The 20,220-nt window shown below is 50.6% G+C and overlaps 7 protein-coding genes across 7 annotated transcripts; 3 read left to right on the top strand and 4 right to left on the bottom strand.

The window, feature by feature from the left end:
* Positions 1–2,014: 2,014 nt before the first annotated feature.
* Positions 2,015–3,001, bottom strand: HO133_008588 (uncharacterized protein; the record flags this gene model as incomplete). Its single annotated transcript, XM_037299453.1, has 1 exon — positions 2,015–3,001. One exon carries the CDS (start codon positions 2,999–3,001, stop codon positions 2,015–2,017), a length of 987 nt encoding a protein of 328 aa, XP_037155454.1.
* Positions 3,002–3,527: 526 nt separating this feature from the next.
* On the bottom strand, positions 3,528–6,248 carry HO133_008587 (uncharacterized protein; the record flags this gene model as incomplete). The annotated part of the gene is made up of 2 exons (XM_037299452.1): positions 3,528–5,294; positions 6,045–6,248. The coding sequence occupies 2 exons, from the start codon at positions 6,246–6,248 to the stop codon at positions 3,528–3,530; spliced, it is 1,971 nt and encodes a 656-aa protein (XP_037155453.1).
* Positions 6,249–7,252: 1,004 nt separating this feature from the next.
* Positions 7,253–8,208, top strand: HO133_008586 (uncharacterized protein; the record flags this gene model as incomplete). The annotated part of the gene is made up of 2 exons (XM_037299451.1): positions 7,253–7,828; positions 7,891–8,208. 2 exons carry the CDS (start codon positions 7,253–7,255, stop codon positions 8,206–8,208), a joined length of 894 nt encoding a protein of 297 aa, XP_037155452.1.
* Positions 8,209–8,903: 695 nt separating this feature from the next.
* On the bottom strand, positions 8,904–9,729 carry HO133_008585 (uncharacterized protein; the record flags this gene model as incomplete). Its single annotated transcript, XM_037299450.1, has 2 exons — positions 8,904–9,381; positions 9,455–9,729. The coding sequence occupies 2 exons, from the start codon at positions 9,727–9,729 to the stop codon at positions 8,904–8,906; spliced, it is 753 nt and encodes a 250-aa protein (XP_037155451.1).
* Positions 9,730–10,897: 1,168 nt separating this feature from the next.
* HO133_008584 (uncharacterized protein) lies at positions 10,898–13,043 on the bottom strand (the record flags this gene model as incomplete). The annotated part of the gene is made up of 3 exons (XM_037299449.1): positions 10,898–11,533; positions 12,363–12,811; positions 12,932–13,043. 3 exons carry the CDS (start codon positions 13,041–13,043, stop codon positions 10,898–10,900), a joined length of 1,197 nt encoding a protein of 398 aa, XP_037155450.1.
* A 571-nt stretch (positions 13,044–13,614) lies between these two features.
* Positions 13,615–14,004, top strand: HO133_008583 (uncharacterized protein; the record flags this gene model as incomplete). The annotated part of the gene is made up of 1 exon (XM_037299448.1): positions 13,615–14,004. The coding sequence occupies one exon, from the start codon at positions 13,615–13,617 to the stop codon at positions 14,002–14,004; it is 390 nt and encodes a 129-aa protein (XP_037155449.1).
* Positions 14,005–17,775: 3,771 nt separating this feature from the next.
* HO133_008582 (uncharacterized protein) lies at positions 17,776–19,653 on the top strand (the record flags this gene model as incomplete). Its single annotated transcript, XM_037299447.1, has 6 exons — positions 17,776–18,001; positions 18,049–18,109; positions 18,160–18,658; positions 18,711–19,139; positions 19,204–19,370; positions 19,494–19,653. 6 exons carry the CDS (start codon positions 17,776–17,778, stop codon positions 19,651–19,653), a joined length of 1,542 nt encoding a protein of 513 aa, XP_037155448.1.
* Between the last annotated feature and the right edge of the window lie 567 nt (positions 19,654–20,220).

The raw sequence follows: 20,220 nt of genomic DNA, 5'->3' as shown, positions 1-20,220 counted from the left end.
CCGAATCGAAAATCTTTATCGTCTTCAGCCCAGTCCAGCCCCGCCCAGCCCAGTCCAGTCCAGCCCAGTCCAGCCCAAGCTGTGGTGTGATGTGATGGTGGTGGTGCTAGGTACGTAATCTAAAACAACCCCTCCCGATTCCCCAAAGGCGCACGCACGCACGCACGCATCGAAGTCAAAGCGTCGAACCATGCGGCTAACGTGTGCCATCCATTCACGATTGGGACGTGTGCGCTGAGTGGCTTTGCGACGACTGCGTAGGGTCTGTGCGGAGGTGTGATGGGTGTGTGTAGTGTCCGTGGGCAGGTATTGTCGCGAGCGGGGAAGGGTTGGGTTGGGTAGGGTAGGGTAAAGTAGGGTAGGGTAGGGTAGGGTAAAGTAGGGTTTGAGTGGGTTTGAAGGTAAGCACTAGGGTCTTGAATGTCGGGACTCGGGGCTGCTGAGCTTCTTCTTCGCTGGCTACTTTAAGCCTCTTTGAGTTAGCTTCTTTGCTTACCTTACTACCGAACCTCTAGGTTGCCACCCGAAGGCTGCGAACTAACCCGAAGGGGCCTGGCTGAGGGCCGCTAACCCGAAGGGGCTTGGCGATCTTGGCACGTCTGAGCGACTGAGGCAATCGAGGCTGTATTTTTACTTTTCGGTGGGGGGAGGTTGTGGATGTGAAGGGAGATGGATGCGAGGATTTGTGAGCAGGTATCGTTTCTAGGGGTAAGGTAGGAGTGGGAGGGTTTTGGTTTTATGGTGGAGTACGGTAGGTACAGCGGTGTCTGACTGTAAGGTTGCCAGTTTGCTTCTGTTCATGCGGTGGAGAGAGGGGGTAGAGGGGGTTGGCGGTCCTTGATGCGTCATTACGCTCGGTGCTTGTCCGATCTTGTTGTACGCCCATGTGAGTGGTCTAGGGGATGCCAAGGTCAGTGTCGTCACTCCATGGCCAGGATTCGGGGTGTTGAGAAAAGAATGGAGTGGGAGTGATAGGAGTCTGGTTCTGTCAAAAAGTTTCTCGTTCTTCGGATAGAGGGACGTGGCGGGAGAATTGGGTTTACGCACGGTCTCATGGATGGCAACATTTCGTTTTAGCGACTCGAGTCTGGTGACCATTGGCATGCGTGCAACGCTGGTGTCTACGACACTACCTTGACATCCTTGATGTCTTACCAGATCGTGCAGGACGTCCCAGCTCGACGAAATGTCGGCGTCTGCATTGCCGGACCGTCTTGGCCGGAGCTTTGAGAGGTGTCTGTAGACTGAACACTCCCAGAATGCTCGCAAGGCTCTGTTGCTGGTTCGACAGCCGGGAGTCTGGACTCTACGTACTAACCTGTGTACGGTGGTGTTCTTGGCGGGAAACTCATCGAGGGAAGTATGCCCAGTGATAATTAGTTCTGGCGTGACTAGGAGTGCTGAGCCATCGCTAAAAGCTCTTCGGACGGCCTCGATGCTTCGGACTCAGTACTGCCAGTTCAGGAAGAGGTTTGAGTGCCAAAAAAAAATCGGGTTAGATTTGAAAGACCGTAACAGACCTTTGACTCCCGCAACATGTCCTGAGACTCAGAAGAAGGTACAGGAAAGGATGACGTCGCTCCGCAATGTTACTCTCTAATTGCCGGGTAAGTCGAGTGACCATAGATCGCTCTGTATGACGCCCAGGTTGCCAATAGAGGCAAAACGATAGCCAATCTTATCTGATAAGTCATTTTGAGCCTAGCCTACTTTATTCCAAGTACAATCTCGGAGGTGCACCTTCCCTCGTACATATCAGCATCTATTCCGAAGGATGTACGATCCCTCTGACGGAGTAGTTGATCGTCTTTCAAAAGAGCTTTGCTTGAATCATATCATTTGAGAAAGCATCATTCCATACAGGTTCCGAATCACCACACCCTCAAAATCTGGACAATAGAGCAAAATGCTAACAGTGCAATGACAGTGAAAATCCGGGACTCTGTTGTTTGCTGCGAGCTTCTTGACTGTTCAGAAAACCCCGTTATCGCTGTCCTCCTTTCCAGCAAAACAATTACATCCCCTCGATTTTCCCAATATCTTCACAGTCTCCATGACAGCCCGATCGGTTGTCGAGCAGGTAGTTGGGGATGCGGGCTTCTCCGACGGCATCCGCAATTGCGAAGAAAGCCCGCCTGGCATGAACGATCACATAGCACCTAGGTCTAAAGGCCAAATCCATGTCATCAACCATCGAACTCCGACGGATTTTCTCCCGTGAGATACCCAGTCGGATCTTCTTCTTGTCGGGACAGTCGCGGACCAAGTACGTGGCGACATACAACATCTTTCGGATCTTCTCTTTGCGCATGTTCTTCAAGCGAGCCTGCATCGCTTCGAGGAGCCTCAAACGTATGAGGATCATCAATTCGTGGAATGCAACGATGATATGGTGACTGGATGGAGTGATCTCTCGGTCCAACTCATCCAGTGATGTTCCGCCAGTATACACCACTCGATCCTCAATCAGCCTAAGCAGATAGGACGCACACCTGGCCGCAGAGAGCAGCTCCTCGTTGCGGTAGAGGACTCCACGATAGAGAATATCACTCGAGGTGTGATCGCAGCGATCATTGCGGCGACCTTGCCGGACGACGTCTTGCGCTTGTTTCTGTGCTAGGCGCAGACGCTTCAGAACTGCGGACTGAGGGAGTATGATGCAGTAGATCTGTTTTACACGCTCCTCAATCTCGAACAGCTCGAACGCGCTGTTGTAGCAGTCGATGCTTCGAGAGAGGACTGCAGCGGAGATTGACGCCGCATTTATCCGCCAGATCGAGTTATACCTCCTTGATGTACTGTTTAGTGCTGTGATGTCGGAAGCGCTGTTGAGATGCCGGTAAATTTGAAGGATGATTTCCGGTGGAAACCCTGTCATGGTCTTTTGCTCATTATTTGGATGGAGTAAAGCCACCGAGCTTAACGACTCTGCCACATCGGACACTGTGCTGCGTGACGAAGACGAAGAGGATGTTGTCGACGTGTTATCTGGTAAGTCCATGATGGGCGGTAATCTGTAAATCGGATGGTGGACTGATGGTCACTTGTCTGGTGCTGTTGGATAGTGCATCCTGTGAGTGAGTGGTTGCATTTGATGTTTGGTTCCATCGAAGGAACAGGTGATAAGTATACAATGAAGATACTGGGTGTTGTGCAAAACAAACCGCGATGAACGTGTCAATCACAAAATGTGTGTTGTCGCGAGATCCGGCCATGTTTACGCAACGATGCTTTCCTAGTGTACGACTTGCTAAGTGTTTTTCCGCGAGTGGCCAGCGCGCTGTTCGAAAAAGCTTGCTGGGCTAAATGTGCAATTGATCATGGTTGGAGTTCTACGGAAAGCTGGACAAGGGCTGGTATAGAAAGCTAACAATATGGAGTGGCAAATGATGTGTCACCATGACGATGTTCGAAGTGAGATGACTCGAAATACATATGAGTTCGAGAGCAATGAAGCACAGAACGCCGATTTCAGTACAACGTCAGTCCATGTCTCCTACATCATTTTCCTCCTGAGACTTGTGCGCCTAATCAATGACCAACTCCTTTGCATAAACATTCGACCCATTGGGCAGCCCGGGCAATCTGTCGTCTTCATCGACATCATCGGCTGACCAAAAGCCCATTGAAAACTGTTCGCTGATCCAGTCCACTCGCACGGGCATGTAGACCCTCGTAGGGTCGGTCTGTGATCTGAAATGACGGACAGCTAGGCCATCAGGAGCCATCGGACCCATAGGCGAGTTGATTTGATGAATCGGCCCTTTGAACATGAAATTCTCCCATGCCACGTCCATCGGAAATCCAACACCCTCGGGAGGCTGATACAACACCGAAGACCTAGCCAGTGGGCCAACATTTTCGCCATACTGATCTCTGTGTTTGAACCGACAGACCTGCTGGACCAGCTCGCGAACCAGGTTAACTGCCAGGAAAAAAAAACTCCTCAGACGTTCGGATACGGTCGAACCGGGTTGCGGAGAGCGGGCCAGCCACTCAAAGTCGTCGTGGAGGGTGGTCACGCATCCCGAAACGCCACCGATCCCCTCCTCCGTCTTCGCCCACGTCCCCAAGGCTTGAGGCCCGAACCGCCATTCGCACCGAAACCCCTCCAGACTTGCGAGATCCCGAAACCCCTTCGATGTCAAACCCTCATCCGGATCATCCTCCGCAAGGCCCTCGGCCTCACCTCCCGTCGGCCGAGAGATCCGCATCAGCCTGCCGTCCCACATGGTGGCCCAAAAGTCCCCGTACCGCGCCCGCTCGATCCACAGCGACGCGAGTCGCAGAGCGGGAGAAATGGCGGCGTAGGCTTCGGCCCGTGCGGTCGCGTCGGTGCCGCCGGCGAAGCGGAACTTTTCGGGCGCCCAGATGGGATGGATGGCGTTGGTCAGAGTCGGCAGTTTGACAGAGTCGGACTCCAGGGCCCCTGCTTCTTGGAGGTCTGCGCGGGTGAACCGTTGCAGGGTTTGTTCACCCTTTCCCTCGTCCGCTGCTATGGCTTTCTCTTTTCCTTTCCCTTGGCCGGCCGCTTGTACCTGCTTCTCCTCGGCCTTGTCGGCATTGACCGCTGCTACTTCCTTGCCTTTTCCTGCCCCCTCATCCACTGGCTTCTGATCCTCCAGCTCAGCCCCGTCGGTCATTCTTTTGCCTTTGGCCTTCTGTTTCGCTTTCCGGACGGCTTGTATTCCGCGTTCCTTGCGCTTGGTGCTTTTTCGCACCTTATCTACACCCTTGCTCCCTTTGGCTTCACCCTTTCCCTTGCCCTTCCCTGTGCTGACTGGCTCCGGCTCCGGCTCTGGCTCCGGTTCTGGCTCTGGCTCTGGCTCTGGCTCTGGCTCTGGCTCTGGCTCTGGCTCTGGCTCTGGCTCTGGCTCTGGTTCTGGTTCCTCTTTCTCATCCTCATCAGCCACTTTTTTGCCCTTGGCTTTCTGCTTGGTTTTGCGGACCGCTTTAGTCCCACCTTTCTTAGTCTTAGTACTTTTTTGCACCCTACCCACAACCTTTTTGTTTTTTACTTCGCCCTTGCTCTTCGCCCCTTTCCCGCCTTTCATCCCTGTTGCTTTCCTCCGTGGAGTCCGCGGCGCGGTAGTCGTCGTCGTCGCTGCGGTCGGGCCACCCCCCTGCGCCTCTCGCGCCCTCTTCATGGCACGCGTCTCGCCAGGCATCGAGGCAGATGGTGCAACCCCAACGGCGAAAAGCGGCAATGTTTGGTCTTGCAAGAGTGCGACTTTGATAATCGGAACTGAAGCGTTCCATGCTGATTTTATGGTGAGGTCTCGTTCTGGCAGATTCTAAACGCTTTGTCCTTCGGCTGCAAGCAGAGAGAACAAAGGCAAAGATCACCATTTTTCTGCGCGCGTCCCTTTCACATTCCAGTGTATCGGCTCCCCTTTCATTACCTTCGCCGGAAATGCGACCGCTTTTTGTTGATTGATGGTAGTGCGTTTCGATCTGTAAGCGTTTTCAGAGATTACGGTAGGGTTTGGACGTTTTGGATTGAAAGTGTGTATTACGCTTTATTGCATCGCTGCATTGAAGGGAACTCATTCGCACAACAGACACTGGTCTTTTTCATTGTCGCGAACGTCTCAGGCTTGAAGCCCATCTCTTCAGACCTCCATGAGCTCACGAAAAATGAAGATTGAGAAAAGGTCGCCGTCGAAGTCAGGGCTTCTTGACCTTGCAGGCTTGAGAACAATGCGACTGAGCCATGATCTCCTCGAATTTGAGTCTTTGATCGTTGTTAGTATCTATCCCTGCGCTCGTGAATCCAGTTGTCTACATATTTCTACACTATATTCCTTTCAAAGGGTCTGAGAAACCCACCTACTCACTGAAAGCCGTTGCATTCTATGATATGGCATGAACTCCCGCCGACTTCAAGTATTCTGCACCAAATGACACTCATCCATCTCGACAACCGTGATGGGAATTTGCTGTTCGGGAGGGAGGGTGCGCAGTAGAGAGCTAAGGAAGCAGAGGTTGTCAAAAAGGTCGAGGAGGAGATGACGATCACGTACAACAGCTATAGCGAAACTTACTCTCTCCTTTGTTTGATCCATCTCCAGGCGTTCCATGTCCTCCTGCTTCTTCATCAACCTTTCCTGGCACTTCTGCTCCCGTATCTCCAACCCACCAAGTTTAGCAGCCGCGACCATCTTCTCTCTCCAGGGCACGAGTCCGTGTTTGCGACTGCAGCCTCCTTCTGCGGCATGATCTTTTGCGCGCCCCCATACATCGCGCATACTGGCGATCTCCCTCTCTGCTGTCTCAAAGTCTCTTGTGTGTTTCTCTCAACCTGAGACTGGGGCCCACGTATCGTCACGTGATATGGGATCACACACTCCGTCGCTCTTTCCTCTAGCGCTCTTATTGAACCTCGCTCCCTTGCTGTGGTGAACCCTTGGCTCTCGATCATACAAAGCACGCAACTCCATCGTTAACTCTTTCCGCCTCTCTTATTCCGCTGCTTTGTGCTCGCGTTGCTGGGCAAGCAAATCTTTCAATGGCGTTTTGCAATGATTTCGATTGCTTTCAACTCTTCGATCATTATTCCTATCTTGCCCGCCAAGGAAATGGCTTACAGGATAGACTGGTGATTCGTCATAGAGAGGTCCGCACGTTACTTCTGTAAATTTTCCTCTCAATGTTTGTCCGTTGGCAACTCCTTCACTCCGCTGTTTCTCCAAGGTTTCCTATTTCCAGGCTCCGCCTTTCGAAAGACTGTTCCGTCTCTACCCTCTCCATGTCCCATCCAAATAATCGTTTCGCCGCTCCGGACACCTTGCTCTATCATGCAGCGCCCATTCTCTTTTCATCCCACCGACTGGAATCTTCTTTGCCTCTCTCGAGCTTTGGTCACCCTGTGAAGTGCAAACTTCCGACCGTCTCGATTTCATGTCCATCTTGATCGAAAACAACAAGGGGAGATTTCGAATCACAGCCCTCATGCCAGTATTCTTGTGCGTGTAGTAGTGCCTTAGAGCAACTGTTATATTGTCTTAGAAACTTTTCTTTCGTGGCTCAACCATGATTGTCTGATCTTGCTACACTTTTTGATGGCGACTTTGCCAACGCTCTTGTTTGACTGGCTCTTTCGCTCCATGCATTCAACCGGCCCTAGAAATCTCTGTATTGTTTTCTTTGTTGCTTCAAATGTACAAATAAAGCCTCAGCTCGCGCAATCCTTCAGACAATTTCCATTCTGCTTCCATATTCCCAGATATTTCTACTGCTCAACTACCTGACCATGTCCCGCGCAGTTTTGGACACTGCGGCGCGCTATCTCAATGACAGCGCTCGTCAGCGCCTCAGAGAACAGACCAAAGAGCCAGTCTCATGGGATATAGGCGCTCAATATGACCACCCACACGGCGACTTGAACGACTACCAAGAGTTCCGATCCGTAGCTCGTGCACAGCTCACCAAAGCCCAAGCAACACAACTCTTGGTCGATTTTCTAACACCACTAGAGCATCTGCATACAGCTCAAAAAGAGGCCCTCAATAGGCTTGACGCGGCAGCACGCCACCCGAAATGGGACCCTAGTCTCATGATCAAAGCGCTCGCTGATTTGGACATCGCCTTCTTCGACGGCCGTCTGAAAGGAAATGTCATAGTCATGTGGGCGACTGAAAGGGAGATATTGGAGAGAGTATGCGACGGCCAGAACCCTGAGAAAGGTTTCACGGGGCTTTGCCAACCCCTTCAGCCAGACGAAAACGAGGGAGAGCAGCGGTGCAAAGTCTGGTTGAACTCGGACAAGATCTTCAACGCACCAGACCCACGTTTGCAGATGTGGGAGACTATGTTCCATGAGCTCGTGGTCAGTGCCTGTTCAACAAGCAGCAAACGCTCAATTGATAAGCTCACTGACAAGCGGCTTAGCACGCTTACGCCCTTATCAGCTCCGACCGCGACGGCTTCATCGACTACCACGCTTATAATGATCCCTACCATGATGATCAATTCGAATACCTTTTGAGCATGGTAGACCGCCGGTCGATGTATCACATGCAGATGCCTGCCAAACCTGCAGGAAAAGGCCACACCATCTGTTTAACTTGTTGTCCAAGGCCGTTGATGCACGGAGACGAGGAATTTGGCATGGACGAGCAAGGGGAAATGTTGAGAGGGCAGGTGAGCGATCCGCGTTGGGGTCAAGCCCCGGAGGGAGGATCACAGCGGTCTCTGCCAATCTTATAGCTCTCGGCGAGGCTACGCCAGGCAGCTGCGATCGGGATAAAGGTGCGTACATATGATGGATATCAAGTGAAGGACAGAACACTCAGTTTTCGTCGCAGCCAGTTCCATGGTCTTTTCGGGGGTGTCTGGACGGAAGCTCGGTGTTGCAAGATTTGATGGATTTCTGGTTGTCAAGGACAGCGACTTCTTTTGTGGAATGTTCGAAGCTTCTCGCGTTATCTTGCGTGCGGTCCGCTGCCGGTTTATGCATTGAGATGGGAGTCGATAGATACTGAATGTTCAAGTATAGTCCCACGAATATTTGGAGTTCTTGTGAATATATCTCTGTTGTACCGTGACATGGAGTACCGCCGGTGCAGGACCTTCGGAACCCCAAACCTAGCCTGATAAGTGGGACTTTGGGAAGTAGAACACGGGTTATGACTAGGTACAGATGCCCTTGAGGCCGAGAGTGGAAAGTCTGCGTTCTGGCCAAGGATTGTAGACTGTGAGCAAATGGCGGATACAAGAATTTGATCTATCGGGATGCGATATTCTTACCAGAACGATCTGTAGACTACAGCTTACTGATGCACTCACATTGATTCAATCCAAAAGACACAAATCTGCCTCCAAATTCAACCCCGCATCTGCTCGGCCGTGATCCGTCAAGCTCGTTCTTGCTCTCATGACATCAAAACGCTGAAGCGCAAAGTTCAACCAGAGAGTAAGACCGCCGCCTCGATGCCAGATTCTTCATCACTCTCCGACAGGATAATGTTCCTCTTTAGCCAACAGTCAGGCACAAGAGTGTTGTGGTTCCACACGGCACCGGAGCAGCCAAGAGCGGGGAAGTTGTTGGGTGGAGTTTGGAAGCTGTACAAAGCACAAGCGTCCAAGCATTCTTTGAGCGAGGTTACATTGTTTATGATCTGCATGTCTACGGCCGCAGTGATGTTGTTTGTTCGAAAGTTGGTGTTGCACAGGATCTGATACGTCAGGGATGTGTCGGGTATCACGTATTCTGGACCAAGACTGGAGGAGGGTTTGTTGGTCGCGATGTAACTGGATCCATTGGCGGCGGGGCAGACTGGTGACGTTGTGGTTGAGGTTGAGGGCGCGGTGGATGTAATCGCCGGTGCTTGGGTCGCTGTGAAAATGTTGCCGGATTGTGTGACTGTAATGATAGGACTACTACGCATATTGGGAGTCTCAGCACAATGAAGTCAGATTACATGTCACGATATTTCATCGAAGATCGGCTTACCTCGATGTGCTGGATTTGCGTTTGGTTGATAGACCTGCACCAAGTCCTGCACCTAGTGCTACAGCCAGACATACAATAGCGATCACAGCAAGCGCCCAGAAAGCTTTGTTCCGGCTGGTTTTGGAGACTGAGTGGATCGGTTTATCCGGCTGGCTCAACGCAAATTCGTTCAATTCACTCGAGCCAGTGTAGTATTTGTTCCCGTCAGGCTGAAGAACAATCTCTGGACCGTCATGCGACGTGACTTCCAGTCCAGGCTGAGGGTTTCTGTCCATGGTGGAGACCCTGAAGGTGTAACTGTTGATCAAGACGTGCTTTCACTGAAGGCAGTTCAAAACCGACGCAGATGTTGTTCTCTCGGAGTTCTATTTGGCGAATCACGTTGCAGTCAAATATGGCAGTGTGAGAAAAGGAGAAGGTACAATATAGACTGGTTACCAGAAGGAAGCGAATATCGACGCATCTATTTGTAGAGTCGTGAAGTTCAACTATTCACGCCTCAACTCTAGGTTCTGATGAGTAATGCTTCCGGGTTTCAGCATCCGCGAGATCTTTCTGCGCCTGCGATCAGCTGAATCGTTGTCCAATGACCTTTATCATACTGGAATTGCTAGTCTAACATCCTTGCCAGCAGCATGGCCCCGAATGTCAATCTTATCTCTCTGCTCCATTTCCAGCGCAATGGGACTTACTAAGCTTACCTGTACTTTCGACCGCTTCTCAGTGTTTGGACCATGAATAATGCTCACTGCGTCGTGTCGAGGCTGTGCATGCATCATGCATGCACAGAAGAGGGGTAAGATAAAAGTAAGGCTTGGAGACGCCTCGAGGCCGTATCAAGGGCGCCAGATAGAGGGACAGCCTCAATAAATGAGCAACAGTGAAGGGTATAGGTATCATAGAATCAAGACAAAAGTTGCCCAATCTCTAACTCTGAGGGAAGAATAGCCGGATAGTAGTCGGAGGAACTTCCGTGAATTATATATTAGACCCTGAAGCCTAGGACATCATACTGATCTGTGATCCAATCAGGCTCAATGGGCTTCCACGACTGTTTTGGCTGCGCATTGTACACATAGCCTCTTTGCAGTGCCAGAGCCACTCAGGCTTCCTAGACGGTCAAACGATGAGTCTGTTCTTGACGGTCCTAACTTTTCTATTCCCTCTTGGCTGAGTTGGCAAGGCGATCTTTCTTAATCCACATTTCAATCTTTCGGGTTGTTATTGTAGGAATGACAGTCATTGGGAGAAGGGGATGCTGAGAGGCAGAGAAAGATGATTGGTTGGTTTCCGCAAGGATGCGGCCGAGCTAAAAGGGAAGGAATTGCGACGCCGCGGCCATCGGAGAGAGCGCCCCCAACGGTACAACCACATCTCGCAAATACTCATGCAGTCTGTGGTGTAGAAGAGCCACAGAGCAAGTCTGATCATCTTCGAGCAAGTCTATAGTTCCTTCAGTCCCTCTCCTTCGACGTACTCGTCTCCGTAAAGCTCGCTCTTCATCCCAACCAACTTCTCTTTATCCCCACCCATCAAATTCAACATATAACCCTCCAGTACTCCAATGTTATCCGTCCACAACTCCGCCCTAGCATGTAAGGCCTTAACTTCTTTTCGCCTCGTCTCCACCTCTCTGGGATCACCATCCTTGTAACCCTCCAATTCTTTCCTCAATACTCCAACCTCCCCGTCCAAGTCCAGCTTTGCACTGACTAATTCCCCCCTACCCTCATCATCCTCCCCCCTCTTCTCATTCGCCTCCCTAAGCTTCTCTTCCAACTCTCCCAGCGAAGCCTCGACCTTCGCCAATTCTTCTTTCAGCATCCCCAACACATTGTCACGGCTTTTTTTCTCCTCGGATAGGAAGCTCCAGTACCAGTTCCCACTGCCAATTTTCTCTACTCGGATCTTGCCTTCGTCGCTTAGGGCTTGGAGGTAGTCTTTGACTTGCATGCCATTGATGGAGGCGACAGACGGGAGAGCTTTCTCGAGCTCTTTGATCGAGTGGGCCGTGCGAGAGTTGTGCAAGTAGGTGAGGATGAGATTTTGTTTGGCAATGGGTGGGAGGGTTTTTGGTGCCTGCAGTGAGGGGGAATGTTAGTTGAACGCGAGAGGCGAGAGAAGAGGTTGGTTACCATTTGAGAGAGTGTGATGAATCAACCAGGATTGACTCGCGGTAGCCGTGAGTGATTGATGTATCATTTTGTGGTTGAGAACCCCTCGAACCTATCTTCGCGGGTGCCGCCAAGCATTCCTACTACTCGGTACCGAATTCGCGATCACATTGCTGCCATCACTCTCTCCTAACTACTTCAATCGAGCACTATGGCACAGAATCATTCATGAATTGTTGGACTTTCAAGAGGATGGGTTGTCGCTATCTATCTTCGTTCTATCAAAACAGGTGCAAACAAGTTCGTTTTAGTGCACGTCAACTCCGCTACCGCCCATTAATAGCTAATCAAAGACAGACCTCGACCACACAAAGATCAACAAGGGAAACAAAAGTGCAAAACGCCTAAGAACGCTACTCCGGCTCGTTCGGCTCCTTGACCTATTCCAAGACCTGGGGAACTCTGTCAAATCGCCTCTTCTTTTCTTTTTGACTGGCCCGCGATTTATCTCTCGCTACCTTCGCCTTTTGAAGTCTCTCATCTCGCTGGCTATCAGTTTCCCAATGCTTTTGCTCATGAATTCGGCGACTAATTCGATTCCCGAGAATTTTGCCGCATATTGAGCACATGTGGTGGTTGATGGTGTGAACGACCATATGTTGTCGTAGATGGCCTGCGCTTTTGAAGACTTGATGGCAGTCAAGACAGTAGAATGAAATATGTAGAGCTGCGTCTCCATCCTGCCGGGACGTTGTATCACTGGAGTCATCCTCGTTAAGCTGCTGAGAGCTTACCTCTCTTCCATCGTCCTCATCGCTCTCGGACGCCTTCCTGGTACACAATTGCGTCAATATATCTGCGAGCTGGGTTTTGGTACCTCTGCGCAAGACCGCCAGAGGGATTTCATCTTCGATCTCTTGGATGTTGAAATTTGTGCCGATACGGTTATTGGCCAAGATGAGCGCCTCTCGCAGATCTTCATCGCTAAGCTCGCTCATGGCTGTGGTTTCATCGTCTTCTTCTCTCATAGGACTTCCTGTATCTAAGATGGTATCGTCGTCCAATTTAGTATCAGCACCATAGAATGCAACATACCTGTCTTGGAAGTCGAGAGGGGACTCTATCTGCGAATCTGCAAGTGACTGCCACTGAATCATGTCGTTTGCATCAAGATCAAGCTGTGACGAAGATATCTGGGCCCGGTCTCCGGAGAGTTTAGGGCACGTAAAGTGTGCATAGCATGCTAGACATGTTGGTGAGCTTAGGATATGCCACATCCTAGCACAGGTCCCACATTGAGTATCGACACAAGGAACTTTGATCGGAGTCGATCTGGAAGACTCGCTGATTTCGAAAAAATTACCACAGAGCTCGCATTCGTCAAAACCGGAACCGGCACTAACCAGCACCGATCCAATGGTAGGGAGTGTGCCGGCCTTCTTGAGCGCCATAGCCCTCGATAGTGCTGTCGGCATCATCGTATACAGGTAGCGAATATTCGAAAATTTTGATGTCAGGTTGATCCCGGTGGGTAGGGCAAGGTTAGTTTCTATTGATTGACGTCCAGGCGGAATACCTGGCTCGGCGAAAGGTTTGGGATGGATGTGTGATTGTGTAAGGAAAGATGAGCAGTTCCCACGGAATATGAATGATCTGGCCAGCTCTAAGCCATGACACATTCTCAAAATTTCACGACAATACCAAAGAAGGTAATTGTACTCGAGCAGAATCATGGGATCGGCCTGTAAAAATTTCAGTTGACACAACAATGGCATTATCTATCAACAATCCGCCTTCTAGTCTGTTTGTATGCCCCTTTGATTGCCTCTTTGTGTGCTTTCTCTCTCTTTTAGGTTGCTTCCATACTTCATTGTCGAAGAACAATCATCAATGACTGATACATACTCTACGTAAGCCGTTGACTGTCTTTCAGTTATCTAGTCATCGACCCACGACCACAAAACATATCAACATCCTCAATCGGCCCCCAAGTTTCCAGGATAAACAGATAAGCAAACAGCCTCTCAATTCAAACACTAGAACATCATGTGTTACGCTATCTACTACGTGTACGCCGAGTGTGGACATGATAAGAAGTTAGAGATTGTCGAGTTCTGTGGAGATTTCGGAGCGAGAACATGCATGCTCATTCCCGTCTGCTTCAAGCAAGTCGACGCTCCATCTCTCTGCGTCTCGTGCTTCCGCGAGGAGGAAGCTATAATCGATGCCAGCTATGACGCCATGGTAGAGTTGATCCGAGGCAAGATGGTTGACTATGAGGCGGCCCAGGCGAATAGACAGATCCAGGGTCGCGCTCAAGGAACGGTCGACAGCTATCTCGCTCAGCTCGAGCGAGACCTGGCAGATGCGAAGAAGTTGAGAGATCTGGAGATTAGATCATTCAGAACTGAACAGGATGTCTGGGCTGATGGCTGAGGAGGCAACGAGTTGGCCGAATTGGAAAGTACGGGTAAGCTGTGAAGCGGTTTGGCGGACCAAGTTGAGTAATCCCGACTATTTTTTCCTTGCTTTCGAGTAGTCATCGCTCGAGTTGCTTCAATGTCTTTTTTACTTGTTGCCTCATGTTCACTGCAGCATACACGGCGACAAAATAGCGACCCCTTGCAACAGTCAATCTTTTGTGCGCCCTAGCGAAATTCAGGGCGAGAAACACATTTTTAGTACGTATTGCTCCAAGTTAAAGCCAATGATTTCAATCAATTCAATACAGTCGCAGCCAAGACCATCATTGTAAGTAACGGAGTGTTGAAATTGCGAAGCCGCTGAACTCCAACAGACTGTTAACATACTCGTACAATCCAGAAGTGAGTTTTTTTATTGAGCGAGGACACCAGTAAATCCTTCGACTTGGCAGAATTTCTGTTAATCTATTGGTGTCCTCACTCTATCAAAGAACTCACTTCTGGATTATACGAGTAAGGTAGTATTCCAAATCTGAGACAGCGGCGTAGCCGCAACCCGTCCTCCAACACCCCTCGCACTTTGAAACTCGACGCCGGCAGGGGAAGTACTCTAATTTAACGTCACAATGATGATACAAAGGCTGGATGTCTGCCCTTGCTTCGACGAGAGACACTCCTCTTGCCGGCCACCAGTGCATCTTTCAACCGAACCCTCAATTATATCAGCGGGGCTGTAACTGCGTTTACCTCTTTACCATCATGTTGGTCCTACAGATCGCATTGCTCGTCCTGAGGTAAGCCCAACAAGATTTCTTTGGCGACCTATGTACAGCGCACGTGCATCCTCAACTCAAATACCGCACATGCTCTTTGGGTACTCATATGTACCTTTCTGGTCTCCTGTCTATTTCTTCCATGATCCGACCTCAAATCACCTCCACAAACACCCAAACCCCAAACTGACAATCCCCCCACCAGCGCCCTTCCCCTCTCCCTCGCCAGACACCACAAACACACCCCCTCGATCTCGACCTTCGCCACCCTCACAACCTCAAACGGTACCGCCACCGCATCGCGCAGGCCCACATGCCCCACATACACCTCGATCGTGCCCCCCGAGTTCATATGCCCAGTGAGCGATAAAAGGAAAAGACAGGCGTGCCCACTGGCGCAATTGGACATGACTATCACCTCCACCGCCACGGTACCCTGCTCGTGCCCAGCGTCCGCGCCGACGACGACGGTTTCGGCTTGTCCTGCTTTTGGGTGCGAGATGCATACCACGGTTACGACGACGGTGGGTTGTACTTGAGGCGGCGAGGGGGGTGGGAAACGGTCGATGAGGCGGGGTGCTTGGACGCGTTGGCATTCACTGGGAGATGGTGAAATGAGGAGCCTGTATTAAGTGAGCTGGTAGACAAAAAGCCATGCATAGAGAGGAGATGATGCGGGTACTAAGGCGCAATTTATGACTGTATTTTCTGAGGTCTTCCTGATGCCAGGAAGAAGTGACAATTGTAATAAACTTTCCCTTCATTGCTGTAAGGATATGCGATAAGGAATCGTTTTTCCTGCGTTCAATGCTCGTTGTTCAGATTCCGTGATAGGGAAAGTCGGGTTGTTTGCAACTGATGCCCAAAAGGATACGTACAAATGGGAAACAAGGGGCTTTTAAAAATGCCATCGTTTCCTGAAAATTCTCCCGTTGAGATTTCAGAGATCTTGAGGACTCCCTCTATGCGTGAGTTCCGCCACCGTCTCTTACTTTCTTGTGAAGAGCTATTAGTCGCGTACTTCTTCGATGGCGTAACCCAGAGCAGCGTACCCATACCGAGTATGGTGCTAAAACCCTCCATGCGATACGATGATGTGCACGTGTGAGGCTGCACAAAAGCCGTGCGGCAAGAGTGCAGCATCAGCAGTCATGGTCCGGCATGTTCCTCAACGCCCACTTCAATACGGAGAATCAAGACTTCAATCAGGCCTTCCAGATCTGCCCTCTTCATCCACCCCCGGGGCCCAGCTTCTCTGTGCTTCTTACAAGCCGTCTTCCGTTCCAACCGTGTTCGAAGACGGCATCAGATCTGCCCTTGAGATTAGTCCTGACCTTTCCTGTCCCTTCATGGACACCGTCTCCGGTTCCGTCGCGAACAAAACAGGCAACAGAGCAAGAACACTCGAGAGGTCTACACTGCCCAGATCACCGGACCGACAATCTTCGATGAGCTCTCGGCGGTGGTCGGATAGTTACTCATAGGTCCTGAAAGCCGAAAGTGCGCGGATGTTTGCCACCCTCGTAATCTCATGGAAAGTCCTAGAGTCCCCCATGAGGTGGATTGTCATATCGATACAAGCCGCTTGCTGTGTCCTGTGCGAAGCGCCACATCTCGTCGAGATGCATTGTGCTGAGCGCCATATTCTCACTAACATTGCGAACCTAGCACAGACGACATTTGTAAAGACGAGCCCCTGTTAATGCAAGCGTCGGGAGCTAAAGTCGGTAGATCGTTTCCTTCTCCGTCACTGAACTCGGTGTTCCTAAGAACTTGTGGCAGATCAGGCAGGTATTGCTTGGTTTGAAGCCATTTGGCGATGAAGGGAAGGCGTATCTCGACCTCAACGATGTCACTTTGAAAGGAAATTGTCTCGCATTCAAGTAGGCAGATGCAGCAGGATCGTCTGTTGTTTCAATTGCACGCTTTCTTCAATTCTAAGGATCTGTTTGACAATGCTTCATTTTGGCTGCTGGAAAATTGCGCTGAGGACAAGGGTACCAGCAGATTATGGATTGCTGAGATCGAAAACTGTCGCAGGAGATCTTTGATTACATGTGTAATCCATTGGCCTGATCATCCGAGAAATGGTCGAAAATGGGCGAACAACCGACTCAAAAGCCTGAGACCTCTACCTTGATTAAGCGTGACTGGGGACGGGAAAGCTGAAGTAGTCAGGGTACCTTGAATAGGAGTTGCTGAAGAGTAGAGCCTAAGCACGTTCCTAGACAGCGTTTTCCTTGTTGTGCACTGTTGACCGAAGCCATCCCAGACATGTTCCACACCCGTATCACCCTCTTCACAGACAGACTCGGAAAAATTGGTGGATCCAGCTTTTCAATCAAGTCGTTCATGTGTTGCGCTTCTGGGGCATGGCGAGAAATTGATCCTAACATACAGTGCCTAAGACGTTTAGGTAAATTGCAAGATGAAGTACTTTTGGCAGCCGCAGATAATATGGATGACTCCCATTGCGAACGGATGGAGAGAGGCTGTCGTATTCGTACTGTTGATCCGATGCGACCAGCTGCATTTTGCCAAAGCACTAAAAATGGTCTCTCATTAAGTACATCCGATTGGACGAACAGACGCCCATCGTTCATACTGCAGTCAACATATCATCAATCCGTGTACCCGAGTCAAGATGGAAGGAACTAGAGTCTTGCTTTGATCTCCTTGGGAGAGGGCATGAGGGATCTCAGGCCCACCTGGCCGACGCCTTGGGGGGAACTATCATGAGAAAGACCGTCAAGCTCAAATCCCAGCTCGGAGACACGGGAGGAGCTCCGAGAAGGGCAGATATGCAGTCCGCAAGTAGAAGGTCAATCGGGGACCTGCATGAGGACGAGCATCCACACTGCTCGGCTGGACCCGCGCCTCTTCTGCTTCACGACTACCAAGTCATCCGTTGCATCCCCCAAAAACATCTTCGTATACCTACTGGTTAGTATTGCTCACTTCAAGCTACGTCAATTGTTTCTGCCTTCACAGGTAAAGTTTGACCGGCAAACATGGCACTGCTTAATGCCTTCTCTGCTTCGGCGCTTTTGTTCGTCGCTGCTGCACTCGTTGCCTCTCTATTGGCCAAGATCGTGTACCGCCTCACACTTCACCCTCTCGCTGCCTTTCCTGGACCCAAGTTGGCTGCTATCACTAACCTGTACGGCGCCTTCTTTGACTTGAGCTCAAGCAGTTCGCCGTATGTCAAGATACTGCCAGCTTTCCATGCTAAATATGGTCAATCTACCATTGTGTCACCATATGCTTTTTCTGAATAAAAATAGGACCCATTGTTCGGGCCTGGCCTAATCAGCTCCACATTCATGACATAGATGCATACAATCAGTGAGTCCAACCTGCCATGATGGGTACCACACGCTGATCTGAGATAACAGGATATTCAAAGCTGGCACAAAGTTCTCTAAGGAACGCTCCTTCTACACTAGCTACGTACCTCTCCACGGTTCATTCTTCCAACAGCTAGAAACCAAAGACGCTTTGGCCCGCAGAAACCTTTTCAGCACCTACTTCTCTCAAAGATCCGTACGACGTGCTGAGCCTCTTATCCAGAATCTGTCTTCCAAATTCCTCGATTTCTTAGAAGCAGCGGCGTCGGATGATGAAGGGAAAATCGTGAATCTAAGCAAGGGTTTCCGGTGCCTGACTTCAGATGTGATCATGAACTTCACGTTCCATAAGCCGCTGGGCGCCTTGGAATCACCTGAATTTGGTTTTCCGATGACGAGGGCCTTGAGCGAGGCTGTCAAGTATGGGCAGTGGGTCGCTTACTTCCCCAGCTCGTTCAGGATGCTATTCCGGTGGATAGACAAGCTTCCGTTATGGTTTCTTGATAAGTATATGGAGCCTTTAGCGCTCACTAAGTGGTGCATGAGGGTGAGGAGCCTACGCTCCACATTATTATTTCAATCAAATGACGTCGGACAAGGTAGCCCGAGAACGCATACTAGAATTGAAAGCTCGGCCTACCAAATCATCAGACCACCTCCCTACCATTTTCGACACTGCACTCAAACCTGATGCGGACAAAGGACAAATCAAGCCTACTATCGATGAGCTCGCAGCAGATACGCTACTCCTACTGATCGCAGGCACCGACAGTACCGCTCACGCGCTCACTTTCGCGACATACAACGTCCTGCAAGACCCCAACATACTGAGGAAACTGCAAGCGGAACTGCGGAATGCAATGCCGAGGAAAGATATGCTGCTCGAATGGGCCGAGTTGGAAAAGCTCCCGTATCTGCGCGGCATCATTAAAGAAACCCTCCGCGCATCCTCTGGGGCTCCGGGCCGCTTACCCCGTGTCGTTCCCTCTGCAGGAGCTGTCTTCTGTGGACAGCGCATTGCGCCTGGTGTAAGTGCCTGCTCAACCAACTCACCTCAAGTCCTCCTCAGGCTAACGGATTGCGCCCTCTCAGACCATAATCTCCAGCAGCGCGCATATTTACCATCATGACCCGAACGTCTTCCCTGACCCCGAGGTCTTTCGTCCCGAGCGTTGGCTGGTTGGCGACAATGAATCCACCGAACTGGAGAAGAACATGATGCCGTTCCTTAGAGGTTCAAGAATGTGTCCGGGAATAAAGTCCGTGTCTCTTCAAAGTCTTCCCGTCTGTGAAGCATATAGATTTCCCACGATCGCATCCCGTTCTACTCCTCGCTTACACCACCTCCTGGCTGGGCACAATGGCTGACTGATCGGGTACAGCTTGGCGTACACGGAATTATATCTCACCCTGGGACATCTTTTCCGCAGATTCGAGATGACCGTGCATGGGACAAGCGAGGCGGACATGGAATGGACAGACTGCGGCATAGCGCAAACGATGGGCGAATTGAAGGTCAAGCTTAGAGAGGCAAAGGAGTGAGCTGGGGACTCAATTCACAGTTCTGTAGTGTCGGAATTCAATTCCTGCATGAGGCCATCAATATATATGCGCTTCAACGATCTAAGCAACGGAATGCCGTGATCTGAATTTCAGCGTTCATGATTGCGCCCGGTAACTGCAAAGTCGGATGACTAATCTTAAGCCTTTTCTGCAACGCTCTGGTGGTCTGTTCGGGGGTACGGCTTTGAGCTCCATTTCTTTCTTTCTTTCTACCTACCTACACTCTCTAGCGGCCCGCCTGCGACAGACAGCCGTTTTCGCAATGAAAAGTTACCAATTTCTCACACAGAGTACTTTGAACACGAAGCAAAGCTGTCAGAGTCAAAGGATTCGGCAGTCTGAGGCGCTTGCCTGTAAACTTGAGCATCTATTTCGAGTCTTTGCTGTTGTCCACTTTCAGCAAGGCTACTTGGGGTTGGGTGCGAAAACCCATCAGCTGCAAATTGTGAGGCCTCTTGAAAAGGCGATGGCTGTCGAGAAGCGCTGATGGTCAGTGAAGCTGATCTTGCTGTCGAATGCTCGTTGTTGGCCTTTTGTAGTCAATCT

Source organism: Letharia lupina, assembly GCF_014066315.1.
Source record: "Letharia lupina isolate WasteWater1 chromosome Unknown contig_5, whole genome shotgun sequence".
Taxonomy (NCBI): domain Eukaryota; kingdom Fungi; phylum Ascomycota; class Lecanoromycetes; order Lecanorales; family Parmeliaceae; genus Letharia; species Letharia lupina.
This window is presented reverse-complemented; position numbering and strand designations above follow the sequence as displayed.